The 14,665-nt window shown below is 35.8% G+C and overlaps 1 protein-coding gene across 1 annotated transcript in view; it reads right to left on the bottom strand.

Annotated features, from left to right (window-relative positions):
• igf1ra (insulin-like growth factor 1a receptor) overlaps positions 1–7,353 on the bottom strand; it is a 101,297-nt gene extending 93,944 nt beyond the window's left edge. Inside the window, exon 1 of the mRNA XM_079446528.1 lies at positions 6,392–7,353. Within this exon, the coding sequence (XP_079302654.1) occupies positions 6,392–6,485 (94 nt within the window). The 5' untranslated portion in view covers positions 6,486–7,353. The remainder of the gene's footprint in view (positions 1–6,391) is intronic.
• Between the last annotated feature and the right edge of the window lie 7,312 nt (positions 7,354–14,665).

The following is a 14,665-nucleotide window of genomic DNA, read 5'->3' as shown; positions in this document are numbered from 1 at the left end:
TAATGTTTTTGAAAGAAGACTACATCTCACCAAAGCTGCATTTATTTGGACATTTTAAAATAATTGGCTTTAGTTTAGTAGTTATATTAATTTATTCAGACAAAACTGTTTTAATTTGGGCTATTCTACAGTTTTCAACCATAACATGAAAATAATTATCGGTATCAGCTTATATAAGCCTGATTTATGTCTGTTGCATCCTTTACGTTCACTTTACCTCTGAAGACAGCTTAAGTTTTCTTAAGCTATAACAATCCCGTGTGGGTGTATTTCTGCACTATTACTTGACCCCTATCTTTCGTAAACTTCTGCCTCAGCAACATACCATGTTGTTCCATCTTTCAGGCCGAGTTTTACTAGCTGAGCATGCAAAGGGGGGCCAGAGGTGTTGTATTACTAGTTGGGCTCTGACATATGAGCTTGTGCTTTTGAAGTGAGGGCCATTGAAGGGAAGTGTAGCACCAGACGAGTGGTCAGATGACTTCCAGCATGTGGGGGATTAAACAGCAGTTGAGGTGGCAGGTGTGAGCGCTGCGGAGCACAAACTAGGATCTTGGTCATGCTCCCCTGTGCCCCCTTACTGCGGGGATGACTCAATACCCCCATTGCAGAGGTCTAATGCAAAGCGCTCTTTGAAATAAGGCCAAAAAAAGAGTAATTAACTCGAAATGTCAGCGTTTTGTTGTTTTCCGCAAGAAGGTGCAGGAAATGCACAGCCTATAAGTGCATGTTGAAAGACGTCTGGCTGGTGCCGTTTAAACCTTGGACGAATTCCAAACAGCCTTTTTGCAGTCTTGAAGGGCACTATGGGAAGGTGACGCTACTTGAAGGGGCTTCTAAACGAAAGTTAGTTATTGAATGCATGCTATGGTCACTGCCATAAAGTAATTTTGTCTTATATGATCATTTGATCCTAGGTGGCATGTCCTCATGAATCCTTTAAGTTAGTTCTTTACCAGGGACGCAAATCCAACAATAGATTGGCTGAAATAAATTTTAATTAAAGAGTAAATTTGATTAAACATTAATTTTGAACATCTAAGTTATCAAGGTAATATTCCAACTGAAAATACCTACAATAGCATTCAAAAGTAAAATAAATACCGGTAGTACTTTTTATCAGCAAGGATGCATTTAAATGATTTAATGATTCCTATTGAAATACACTACCGTTTAAAAGTTCCAGAATTTTTTTCACTGAAAGAAATTTGTACTTTTAATCAGCAAAGATACATTTAATTGACATTTACTTGACAAACACATTTACAGTGTTACAAAAGATTTCCATTTCAGATAAATGCTTTTCTTTTGGACTTTAGGTTCAAAGAATCCTATATAAAAAAAATTGTAATAGTTGTGCTGCTTACTGTTTTTGTGGTAACCACTATATATATATATATATATATATATATATAGTGATTACCACAAAAACAGTAAGCAGCACAACTGCTTTTAACATTGATAAAAATAAGAAATAATACTTTTATTTTACTGTTACTTTTTAATTTCCCTTTTAAATCCCTAGTAAAAGTGATTTGCGATTTATTTCCAAATCTGGTTGGACTTTAAACCTGTGAATCAGGACAGAAATGAAGATCATTTAATGAAAGTTTCAACGGTTTTTGCTCATACAATGAAATTAAGTTGTGCCCAAAACATCGCCGGGACACATTGATTTTCATTGTAGGGACAAAAATACATACAGACATTTTTTCAAATTATATTCTTTTGTGTTTCACAGAAGAAAGTAAATCACACAGTTTGCAACGACATGAGGGAAAGTCATTTTTTAGGTTTGTAAAACCTTGTAGGTAGTCAAATTCATACAGGTTTGTAACAACAGACTTTGCATTTTCATGGGAACTATCCCTTTAAATAACAAAAAATTCACACTGTGGGAAGCTGTCAGTGTAAGAGTGTAACCACTCCCTGTGTTCGATGGTCTACGGGTGGTCACAGCACGCAAGCCTATTTTAAATTAACATTTAATTAAGCATATACCTCATCTGGCAGCTCACTGAACCTTTAAGATCGTTCGACTCCAGCAGTGAACATGCAGGCACGAACTAGCACAGTGACACAGATTCGGGGCAGCGGGAATGACTCAGAGCTCTGCGCAGCACCGGATGAACAGGCACGAACGCTCCCACACTGAGGATGAAGCACAACTCAGCAGAGCCAGAACATGGGATGGGGAGATATAAAGAAATATGAAAAGAGCAAGAGAAGCGTTGGTCACTACAGCGCGCGTCTGAGTCATAGGAAGAGACTCGGTTAGCCTGAGGGGCGCTAACACACCAGAGAAAGCATTTGATGAGTAGGATGCTCTGTGGAAAAAGTTTGAAGTTCATTCCTGAAACTTACACAAACCATCCCTGTTGAATTTAACAGATTCGGAGCATCTGACGCAGCGAAAACTCTAGCATGTAGGTGCCCTTAGTCACGAAAAGAATGAGCAACACCAGAATACCGAATACCACAGACTGAAGTAGGCAAAGGTGGGCTATCAAATAAACAGCGATAGACTTAAAAGTTCACCCACTATTTGCTCCTTTCAGAATGTTTCACCTCGGTGACAGCCATTTCTCTCCTGCTTTTCATAGGCAATGGATACAGTCAAAGCTGCAGATCAACCCCTGCGTTTAACAACACGTGGAAGCCTGTGAAGATACGAGGCTGAATGTGGGAGTGGATGTTACAGAATAATGTATTTTTAATCTCGATTTTAGCCACATCTCGGGAGTAGCTACGAGGTGCAGTTTTCAGAAACGCTGGCCCTCGCTGGGCCTTTTAAAGTCTGAGTGTGTGTCAGCGTCTGACAGCAGCAAATGCTGTGACTCGCGCTCCGTCGCCAGGCTGTCCGGAGGCTGTCCGTGTGAACGGCTAAAGCCCAATAAAACAGTTCACAAACTCGCTACTCTTCAAATCAACAAAACCAAGTCTGTTTCCCTCGCCGCGTATTTTTACATGTTCTATTTTCAAACCTCATGTTTCTCCTCTCGCTCGCCCTCTCTTTCTCAATGAACCATGGAGGCTTGTTTGCCCTATACTTGGAAGAAGTGGCTTGGAAAGTTTACTGTGGTAAAACTTGAAAGGAGGCTAAATTACATTTTATTAGCCTTACCATATTTTTAAACTGAACAGGATGAAAAAAAGACCAAAGAGGGCTTCCCAATGGAGCACGGCCATTAATTTAGGATGGAATATTTTAACCTTTTTACTCAGTATAGGAATAAGTCTGCAATAAGCCTGAAGTTAGATAAATACAGTAGATGGATGGACGGACAGAAGGACGGACGGACGGACGGACAGACAGACAGACAGATAGATAGTACACTAAATGATGTAAACCCCTAGACAACCTGAACAAAATTATGAACCTGTAAATGTACATAATAGGACACTTTAAAAAAACTAATGATTTAATAACTTAACTGTGCTCTTTAGCAAATCTCAAAATATATTTATTTTTCATGCTGTAAATTATAACGTTGCACCTAAATTCAACTACTCTAAATGATTGATTTTAGTTTTTGGTACTTTATTTTTAAGTGGAGTAAAATATTTAAGAATATTTATTTCAGACATGTATAATACAAAACAAATAAATAACAATTATTATAAATAATACATATTATTGGTCAAATATATATATTATTGGTATTGGACAAAATTTTATATCAGTGCATCCCTACTGAAAACATCCAATTGCCATCCTCTTCATAACCCTTAATTATTTAGCTGGTGTCAACTAACATCCTACAATTTGTTTCTATTCTTATTTAATCAAATCATACCCAGCCTAAACAAAACTGTTCATTTCTAATCAACCCTTTAAAGTCAGAAAGTACCACATCAGTGAAATCAAACTGGACAAATGGACCCAAACCCAAAAGTAGAGAGATATGAAACCGGTTTTTGCGCTGATTGAGGTCAGTGTGTCAGTGGAGTGTCTTTGCAACACTTTATGAGACAGACACACACAGGACAATGCAATGATGGAGTCCAAGAGTGAGAGCTTACCCCCCACACAACCCTCTCTCTATAGGGCCAGTGCTGCTGGTCTCTGCAGGGTGCTGAGAAACAGACCCCCCTGACATTCACAGTGGCCTGGATGTGGGACTGGCCACTCCGGTCAATGGCCTTGAATTGCATCCTAACTCCTTTTGAATGTAAATGTGAGTTTAAACCAAAGAAAGGCCCACCTTCATTATGCCACAATGCAGCCCCCACACAACCACAATTAGTCATTTGATGACACTAAAGCTGCAAAAACATTACAAATACATCCACCTACAACCACAAGATGTTTTAAAACTATGGAAGGCATGAAAATTGACAGCAAGAATAACATCAGACTCATTTGTTGAAACTATTGAACATATCACTATCACATTAATTACTAAAAGCAACTGAAACAAAGAATTTGTGTGTGTAAATAGACAAAACAATACACAAATATGCTCATGCAAAAGCCACACAACACACAATTCATTTTTGGGGTCTCCCTTAAGCTTATTCAGGCGACATTCCTTCCAAAATAAAAAAAATAACTCACTAAGTCTAAATACAATTGTAATCCAGTACATATTTGTGATATCCACAGTTACAACCAATTACTACAATTGTGATTGTAGTTCAAAAATACAGATATTATCAGGTAATCAAACAACCTTGCCAATCCAAACCCTGTGGGCTGGGTATTTCATTTTCACATACATATTTTAGTCCAAATTGAGCTGATAAGGCAACCGATGGGGATTTATTTCGTTTTCAGGTTTGCCGTCTTGACTGTAAGGTTTTCTATCGGATCATCTCTTACCATGTGCTGCGACCGTGACAGAGGCTCAATTCAGTTAGCCAGAATGCTCAGACACTGCAGTCTCTCAGCCAACGAAACATTCACTCATTTTGAAAAAGACAGATCGACCGTGAAGCAGGAAATTTACTTACTTTTTATCCCATTCTCTAATGTTATAACATTTAAGTAGTGCTATTCTGTGGAACACAAAAGGCGATGTTGTGGCTGACAGCCTCAGTCACCATTCACTTTCAGTGCATCTTTTTCATGCAGTTAAAGTAAACAGTTACTGGGACTGTAGTTCTGCTTTACATCTACCTTTTTTGTGATCCACAGAAAACAAAAAGCCATAGAGGGTCAGTTAATGATGACAGAAAGACCATTTTTGGGTAAACTGTCCCTTTAAGCCTTACTGATTCTCTAGCATAATCCCAAAGACAAAATCTACTTTGAGGTAAGAAAGTAAAAATTTCTGGTTTAGAATTTAACAAGTTCATGGAAACTTAATTACAAATATGGTATCATCTGAATCAGCAGGTTCTCTCGTTTAATTTGATATAAGATATTCACACGTAGATGAAAAAGCTTTACGAAAGCTTTAAAAAAAAAGCTAAAAAATATCAAGTCTGAGCAGATGGTTCCAATGTACTTCCACTTGTCATACGAAATAGCACAGAATATAAGATATATTTACCACCGTGCGTCTCTATTACGTTTTTACAAATGTTAGACTAAGTTTATGTATTTCTTCCAATTTAATTTGATTTTTATCCATTTTAAATATTTCTTATCTGTCCTCCATGTACAATTTGAAACTGACAAAGTTCAGGGGGATGGCAAATTAATTATTTTCGAACAAATACATTTTATTTTCAAACAAATCCATGCAGGAAAATAAAAATGTTCACGATTTCAATAAGCAGGTCTCTTGAAACTTAAAATTAATTTACACAGTTCAGATTACTATAATTTATAACAAAACAAATAGGAATACGTCCAACTTTATACACAAGCATAGAATTACAGACAATAAAGCAAAATGTGTTACAAAACTCCCCTATATGACCCTCCTGAGGACAAGCACATGGTCAGTGTACAGTCACTGCGTGATGCTCGACTGAGACTGAGCCTGTGTGGACTGAATATGACCTAAAATATACATATTATACAGGCAAATGCTTTATGTAAGGCAATTCTCACGTAGCTTCTAAATACCAACGTGATCCAGCTTATGAATAATTCATAAAGCACACTAGACTCACAACACATCCGATGTCACGACAATTAACTGATGGGCCTAGAGACATCAGAACGAAAAAAAACTCAAGTTTATTGTTAGTCTGAGGGAAATTGTACAATTTAATAGTAGGAGGTATAATTCCCTAATAAACTGGGTCGTGTGTTACTAGGCCCTTTTGAATATCTATACCTGAACATCTAAAGCAGCGCATGCAGGTAAAATCATGCTTGACATGAGTCCATCAACACCGCGAGGAGACTGAAACGATTCAATCAAGGTTTCAAAAAAAACAAGATTGCACCGATATATGGAGTAATTTTCTCATAAAAAATACATAAAACATGATTTACCTTCTCCATGCGCAGACCACAGGCAGATGGTGGAGAGAAACAGCACTGGACCCCAAAATAAGGTCCAAACATCCCTCGCTGTTCCAGATCTCATTCCTAAAAATCAGTTTTCCAAAAAATAAAAAGCTGAAACCGCAGCAAGACGCGACACTTCTTGTAGGCAAGCAAAAAGTCCAGAAGAATCTTCTTTGGATGAGCAGATAGTTACCCGTAAAGATAACGGGAGGCGAGGAGGGAGTAGATAAAAGATATCTGGTAATAATTGTATAATTTTCCTTTAATGGAAACATTAAGATCAATTAAAACACTGTGTTATTCTTGCCTGCAATTAAATGATGCAATCGTGTCGGAGCCACGAATTTCACTTGACCAATAATCTGCATCTTCAGCCTCCATTTCTTGAAAACGCGCAGTACGGCCAGCGAAACGAGCGCTTTCTCCTCCAACAAAAACACCTTATGCGAATGAGCCTATCTGCCAGTGTGATGAACTACGCTGATGATGTACGGAGGGAGCTTGACGACTCGGATAGAGTATTTATGTATGAATGAAAGCCTCCCGACAGGGCTCGATCCAAAATATCCGCCAGGACAAAAATGGTTTCACCAACTGCGTGAACCGTCTTTACGCACTCTCACGGTCGGTCTGTTACGCGGTAGGAAAAAATAATAATTTTGCCGAGGTGCGAGAGTGAGCAGCTCCAGAGCGTTGGTTTTTGGTTTTCCGCACCGTAAAAAATCACGAACTGTTTGATATAAATAGCTTGTGAGCCTAGTGTTTGATTCTCAAGTGTCCACGGCGGCGCTCGGACTCTTCTGACGGTCTCCGCTCTGTAGAATCACCGCTGTAAACAAGACTCGGCTTCTCTCGCAGAGAAACACGCCAGGCATGAGAGAATGCCAAAACATGGACTGGAGCACTAAACCAACGCCAGCACACCATTTGATCTCAAACGTCAAGGTGACAGGAATTTGTTGTTGTTGTTGTTGTTTTCATGAAAGTAGCCTATATTCGTAACAATAATCATTCCAGCCATGCATGATTTTGTTTACATATAGCCTATGCTTATACCAGGTCTGTCATAATGTTTATTTGAAGAATAAATGTAATTTAATTTTCAGTTCATTTTAATTTATAAAAAGTCATAATTTACATAAATAGAATAGGTCTATAGTGGAATCGTCATCATTTGAATTTAGAAGATTTCTTAACAATCAATCTCCTGACTTGCAAAAACTAACTGAACAAAGTTTAAGGCGTTAGATAGATCTGTTATTATGTGTTTTAAACTATAAATGTGTTTACCATCTACATGTAGCCTACTACAGCATCCTATCAATCACAGCATTGTAGCCTACATGCATTTCTTATACATTTAAAATTATTTCATTTTATTAGGCAATATTTTTTATATTTATGAAAATAATTTTAAAATAGTGAATAATAACACTATTTTCTTCTAACATGTTTCAAAAATGTTTTAAAATGTTACAGCTGCTTTGAAACAATCTATTGTATAAAATGCTATAAATGTGACTTGAATTGACTTATGTTTATATTTTGATAATATTTTTTCATATGTGGTATTAAAGCTATTCTCTCTGCTATGCTGCTTCTCCATAAAATACTAAACGAACAAAATATCTGACTGTACGCATAACAAAAAAAATGAAATGAAATGTATTAGGCCTATAGCTATTGTGAAATTAAAATAGCCTACATGCAAGGAAGTATAGGCCTAACCTTTTTTTGGGAAACTAAGATAAATAAGATAGACACCACAAAAAGAAACTAAACATGAAATAAGAAAAGAGTATGGCTACATAATTTTGGCTGGGTTAGCTACTCAGGACATGTTAACCGTACCATGTTAATCATTTCCTAGAAAACGGATTGAATATTTTTAAAATCCAAGTGCACTGGCCCTTTAAGATGCAATCCGAGTTTCATAAACCCCAGATTGAACACAGTGTGAGTAAAGTGAATTTAATTTGTATGTTCAGATAAGATCAGTATAGCCTTTTATACGCTACTCACTCGTATTCATATTCAATTAACGCTGGAATTCGTAGCACGTTGTCTCTGGCACATGGAGCTGTTAAATGGAATGAATTGATGGAGCTATTAATAAAGCATGGGTTTTTATAACCTTCACATTTATCCCATTTTCATCCACAACGATAACGATTAGTAATCAATTCTCTATCAAAATATTCAAACATTAGCCAGCTCCACATTTTAGAAGTGCACATATTTTGCCAGTGACATACAGTCTTGTCAGCTAAAAGTAAAATCCGATGCAGAATTTCATTCATTGAGACGGAATGGCTTTACAATTACAATCCATTCATTCGTGATGATGCAGAGTCATCACTGTTCAACATTATTGCCCGAGAATAGCACTTTTTTATTCAAATTGACTGGCTCCTAAGTCTATAATGTTGAAATATAAGCCTATTGTTAAATATATTCAGGTGTCCAAACACACAGTCTGTTTTAGATTTACGCATTTAAATTGTTCGGCTGAACTGAGTAAACTTAAAATGGCCTGCAAATTGTGAATTCAGTACATTAAAATGAACCTAATTAAATTTAGGTATGAATGTCTACAACGTAATATAGGCCTATATTCATTTAAATCTATTTTTGAGTGGAATTTGATTGTTTGCATCAAATTGCATCACTATTTTATTTTATTTTATATTATATGAAATGTGGATCCAAAAATATAGTTTCTTACTCAAACAGCATTCAGAGTTTTCTAAAGGGAAACTTGACCTTGACCTTGTATCTTCTAATCTGCAACTTTGTGTTTGGCGCCTCCATATGTCAAAATGCAGCATTTATCATGTCTCATGTCTCATTGGGCAATGAACAGATCCTTAGTATATTCACAGATGGTTTCAATTCCAGATCATTTGTACAATAAATCTTAAGCACTATAGAGAAAAGGATCTGTTCTCACTGCAAATTCAATGTTAAGATATTTGACACTAACTTTTCATTTACATATTGTTGAAAGATCCACTAATTAAAGAGCATATATTGTGGAAATAGACTTGTTAAACATGTTAAATTACTCATTTTGATAACAGAGGAATAAGAGCTTTCCTACATTCCTGTCTCTTATAATCATACATCTTTTTTTAAAACAAAACAAAAAACAAAATACAGCTTAAACACAAGGATAGTGCCCCAGATTACCTCTGTCCTGGCAAAACAAAAAAAGTTAAGCCCCTGTAAAGCTACAGTCAGAAAAAGAAAACGCAGAGCAGTCACCAAAAGCAAAACAATAGTGATGACACTGTTTGTTTCTCATTTTATCTAAGCCCAGACAGGAAAAGGAATTTGGAGGAGAGGGCGACAATTATGTTCGGTTGAACAGCTACAGTCAGAAAAAGAAAAGATTCCTGAAAAACAAGCTGAAAATAACACAGCGCAGGAGGGGTGCAGCAAATTAGTTTTTCTCGCAGAGCAGCTTGGTTTGATCACAATTATTATTGTTATCACCCCCAAAACCAGGAGCCAAACATTTTATTGCAGATGAGCACTGACCATCAAGTACTCACTTCCTCCTCTTTTGTAAATAATAGTTGAGACATTCCTTATGTCTGGGCTGTTTGGGTAAACATTTTAAGGGGGGGAAATGCCCCAGAGAATGTGTTTGCTGCAATACTCCCAGAAAATGGAAAACAAATCTCTCTCTCTTTGTACAAAACATCATTTTGACGCTATAAACAGTATTTCTGCAAGAAAAAGATAAAGCTGAGTCATTTGGTAAGAGTTCATTTTAAGTGCAGCCGTCAGGCAACATGCAGTTCCGCTCTTCTTTTGGATGGCATGAACCTTGATTCATCAATTGGATTGTTGTGTTGCCACTAAAAAGCTTAGCTGTAATTATGTATTAGCAGTTCCTCCTGAGCTTCAGATTACCAACCACGTATTTACTGGTTGATGACTGAGTTTTATTCGTTAAATATTTTCATTAAAAGCAACTGTTTCTGTTGCATTATAGTTTAATTGCTTGGAGTACATGTGTTTTACATACACAAAGATATAAAAAAAGTTTTTTTTATTAAAATTAATTAATTTAATTAAAACCCCCTAAACCGAATGTATGGATATTTATTTATTTTAGTTAGTTAGTTACATTTATAAAGATTTTAACAGCATTTTTTTACTTTATTATTTTATAAATGCAAAGCTTATGGTACAAAAACATCAAGACATTTTGAGTGGCCATTAGTTGACCATACAAAATAGTTTAGTCTAGATGATTTTTGTCCGTGTCATCTTTCATGTGTTACAAAGTAGGCCAGGGTTCGGTATAGCCAAGGCCAATGTCATAATCCTCTTGTAATGTCTGATCATGTGACACGGATTGAAGACACCTAAGGAATCCTGCATGGGTTACACAAACAGGCTGATGACAAAGCAAGGAAGGATAGCAAGTATGAAACTCACTGATATGCAAAGCAAGATCCTGTTTTACATCTTAAACAGAAACCACAAGTCTTTTGGCCAATTTACTTTACTACAATATTTGCTCTGATGCCAAATATCCTCAGCGGTTCAACAGACGAGTGACGGTCAATCCCTTTTGAGGATAAACTCACAGCTTTACAAAAGCATATTTAACAATCCAAGCTAGCCTTTCCTAGTGAAAGGAATTTCAGAAATGTCTGCAATTTCTCAGTGGGAAGTCGGTGGTTTATGGGTAATGGAGATGAAGGGAGATGGGAATAAAACGGATGCAGAACGCATTTTCCATAGCAGGAGAGATTCAGAGTGTACTGTATTACTGCAGTTGTATGTAAAATAAATCAAGGTCAGAAAGGAACTAGATGCACTTGTGTCACATTAAATTTTAAGGCTCTCATCAAATATCTAGAATGAAAACATATATAGATGACAATATATAGTGTCATATCTGTTGATAATATGATCATGCAGTTTTGTCTGGTATTGTTTTATCGTGATTTCTGGCTGTTGTAGAACAAGAAAGGTTATATTATAAGATTGTATTAACATTTTTGGTACAATTCTGAAGAACATAAGTAAAAACAAGAAAATGAATACTACAGGAGAATGACCATGAATTTTATTATTTTGCCAAATTTTGCTCTCAGACTTATATTTTTGTTCTTTTTGTCCTGTTTGTTGTTAAACATGTTTTTTGCAGGAAAAGAATGTGTCTCAAAACATGTTTGTTCAAAAAAAGACTGTTTTGTTTTTTTCCCCAGGTGTCTCGCATTTGTATGATGTTGTTGCCATCTTGTGGATAGTGTAAATACTGGACAGTCACTGTTTGGAAATGGTCTTGGCTGGCATTGTAACTTACTGAATGTGGTTTGTTTTTATCCTTAAATGTTTCATTTACTTGCAGAGAGACAGAGGTGACAGAGAAAGGGCCCAGTTGTATATATTTAATATACAATGAATACAGTTTTGGCTAACATGACTCCGTATGAGTCTGATTGTGTAATGGTTTTGCAATGTAAGCTACATAGCAAAATATGTTTGAAAATGCCAGTGTAATGCCACTATAAACTTAATACCATGACAAGGAAATAAGAATGCGTAGTTTACTTTTTACAAATTATTTGTAAATGTAGTAATTGAAACAATTATATTAATGTAGTTGTGAAATGTTTGGGAAATGTTGTTGTTGTTGCTTTTTGTATAGATAAAACCAAGTATTGAAGGTGACTTTTATTAGAATTATAATGAAGAAAGGTAGGTATAATAAGCTAAGGGTTAATGTGTATAATTATCTATATTTATTGTATTAATAAAATGTGGATGAGGACCGAAATAAATCCTGATGATGATGATGATACATTAATATGACACTATATTCAAGTTGCATATATGCCAGGCTAAAATGCAACACTGAATTTTATACATTATGTATAGTGGGTGTCTGCTCAGTCTAGGTAGGCCACACGAAGACCTGAACATTTTTATGCATTAATTCTTTTCTTCATACATTATAGTCACTAGATGGCGCAGGAGTGTTGAGAAACATTCAAAGGTCAAATAACTATCAAAATGGAATCCAAGTCTAAACAGAAGAGTCGTTTAAAAGGTAAGGACAGACATCCTAACAGCATTCCCAAAATTGATTATTAGAGCATTCCAAAAACGTATTCATTCATTAAAACTCTTTAAAAAAAAAAAGTATTTTAAAGGTTTGTTTTGCATGCAAATATGCTCTCGCGCTATGCTCGCCAGTCAGTCAGACTGTCAACAGTCACATAAGCCCACAATCAGTAAAGTGCGGCTAATTAAGTAATTTAGCATTGCTGAAAAGTGTGCCATAATGTCATAGAGAAATTAAAGGTCCATGTTATTAACTGCGTAAAACATGTCAAATGTTGCCTTTCAAGTGAAACCCTATCCAGTGGATATACCTGTGTGGCACTATGGCGAGTTGAGCACAGGATATGACGAATACCTGTCCAGTATCAAGTCAGATGGTGCTGGCCCTATCACCCTTCCACATAGAGAAAAAAACCGGAACATGTACATTTGCATTCAATAGTGAATTTAGTTATGTCTCATAAATAGTTGCCTGCCTAACCGGCATCTATGAAGGCCAAAAATGCTGTATGGGTAGGCAGCTCACTAATTTGAAACAGACATGATTCAATTCCTCATTTCAGTTCCTTAAAGTGTGTTAATTGTTAGAACAGGTGGAAGTAACTTGAGAGAACATTGGTCGACTTGTGTTTCTGAGAGATGGTGATTTATCACACCTGAGGATGAAACCAAAGGTCCTGCGCATGTTGCGTTTTTCATTTCACTACCTGTTTTCTGTCATTCTGTTTCATTTTGGATAATATATAACCTACTCTTTTAGTGGTTGCTCTGTACATGCTAGGCAAATGGTGGCCTGGTGATGTTTTGAAGACATCTAACAAATCAAGATGTGGACTTTTGTTAGGGAGTAACAATTAACCTTGCAAACAAAATGTTTTGCCCAGAAATTTCATATTCTTAACATTGTCACTTTTCCATGAAGCCTCTGATGATTCTTGTTATTCCAGGTGGAATCAGTGATGGAGAGAGTACTCTTCCTGCTATATTTGGAAGTTATATTTTGGAATTCTGGAAAGGTCTCTCGAAGAAGACCTATATTTTTTCAGCCTATTCCTTGTGGGAACATGGCAAAATTCTCTCTGGCAAAATGGAGAAGCAGTAGGGTTTTACACCATCAAAAAAAGGGTATTTTTAATTTCTAGAGACTTGTGGTGGGTGGTTTGTTTACTAGTATAAAAAATGTCATTTTTTGTTTGGGTTGGTAAGCATAGCATAATCATATTAAAACAATAAATAATTGTTTTTGTGATTGATTGATTATTTATTGATCATGCTTGATCATTTTTAATAACTTTTCACTTTTATTTTTTTTCTAGCTGAGTTTTTTTTACATGTAAAGGGTAAAAATATAAAGTGCTCAACTAAAAAACAAATGTAACTTACACTACTGGTCAAAAGTTTGGTTTGTAAGATTTTTGAAAGAAGTCTCTTATACTCACTAAAGTTGTGTTTATTTAATCAGAAATACAGTAAAAGCATTAATGTTGTACTGTATTATTACAATTCAAAATAATTGTTTTCTATTGTAATATATTGTAAAAAGTAATTTATTCCTGTGATGGCAAAGCTGAATTTTCAACAGCCATTACTCCAGTCTCCAGTGTCACATGATCCTTCAGAAATCATTCTAATATGCTGATTTAGTTCTCAAAAAAAAAAATGTTATTGTCAGTGTTGATAAGAGCTGTGCTTCTAAATGTTTTGTGGAAAGCATGATACATTTTTCAGGATGCTTTGATGAATAGAAATTTCAAAAGAACAGTATTTATTTGAAATATAAATCTATTGTAACATTATAGATGTCTTTAATGTCACTTTTGATCAATGAATTGTGTCCTTGCATTAATTTCTTAAAAAAGAAATCCTACTGACCCCAAACTTTTAAATGGTAGTGTTGAAATGTGATAGTATTCTCATGAATGAATACTAGAGGTCAGTCAAACCAAAGGGTAGTCCTTTGGCTTTAGATTATCATAAAAACATGGGGGTGGGCCATTATGTTTTGGGCCGATGTACTGAGGAACCGGTTTGGTTCTCCAGCCAAATCTGAGCACCAGATATCATTGCTATATGCAAAATTTTGAAAATTGCATTTAAATATGCAAGTAAATCTCCTAAATAATTGTTCCGTGTGCGTGCAGAATACACAAATCGATAAACATTGAACTGATA

This window comes from Barbus barbus, assembly GCF_936440315.1.
Source record: "Barbus barbus genome assembly, chromosome: 22".
NCBI lineage: Eukaryota > Metazoa > Chordata > Actinopteri > Cypriniformes > Cyprinidae > Barbus > Barbus barbus.
The sequence above is the reverse complement of the archived record's forward strand: the minus strand, read 5'-3'. Positions and strand labels throughout refer to the sequence as shown.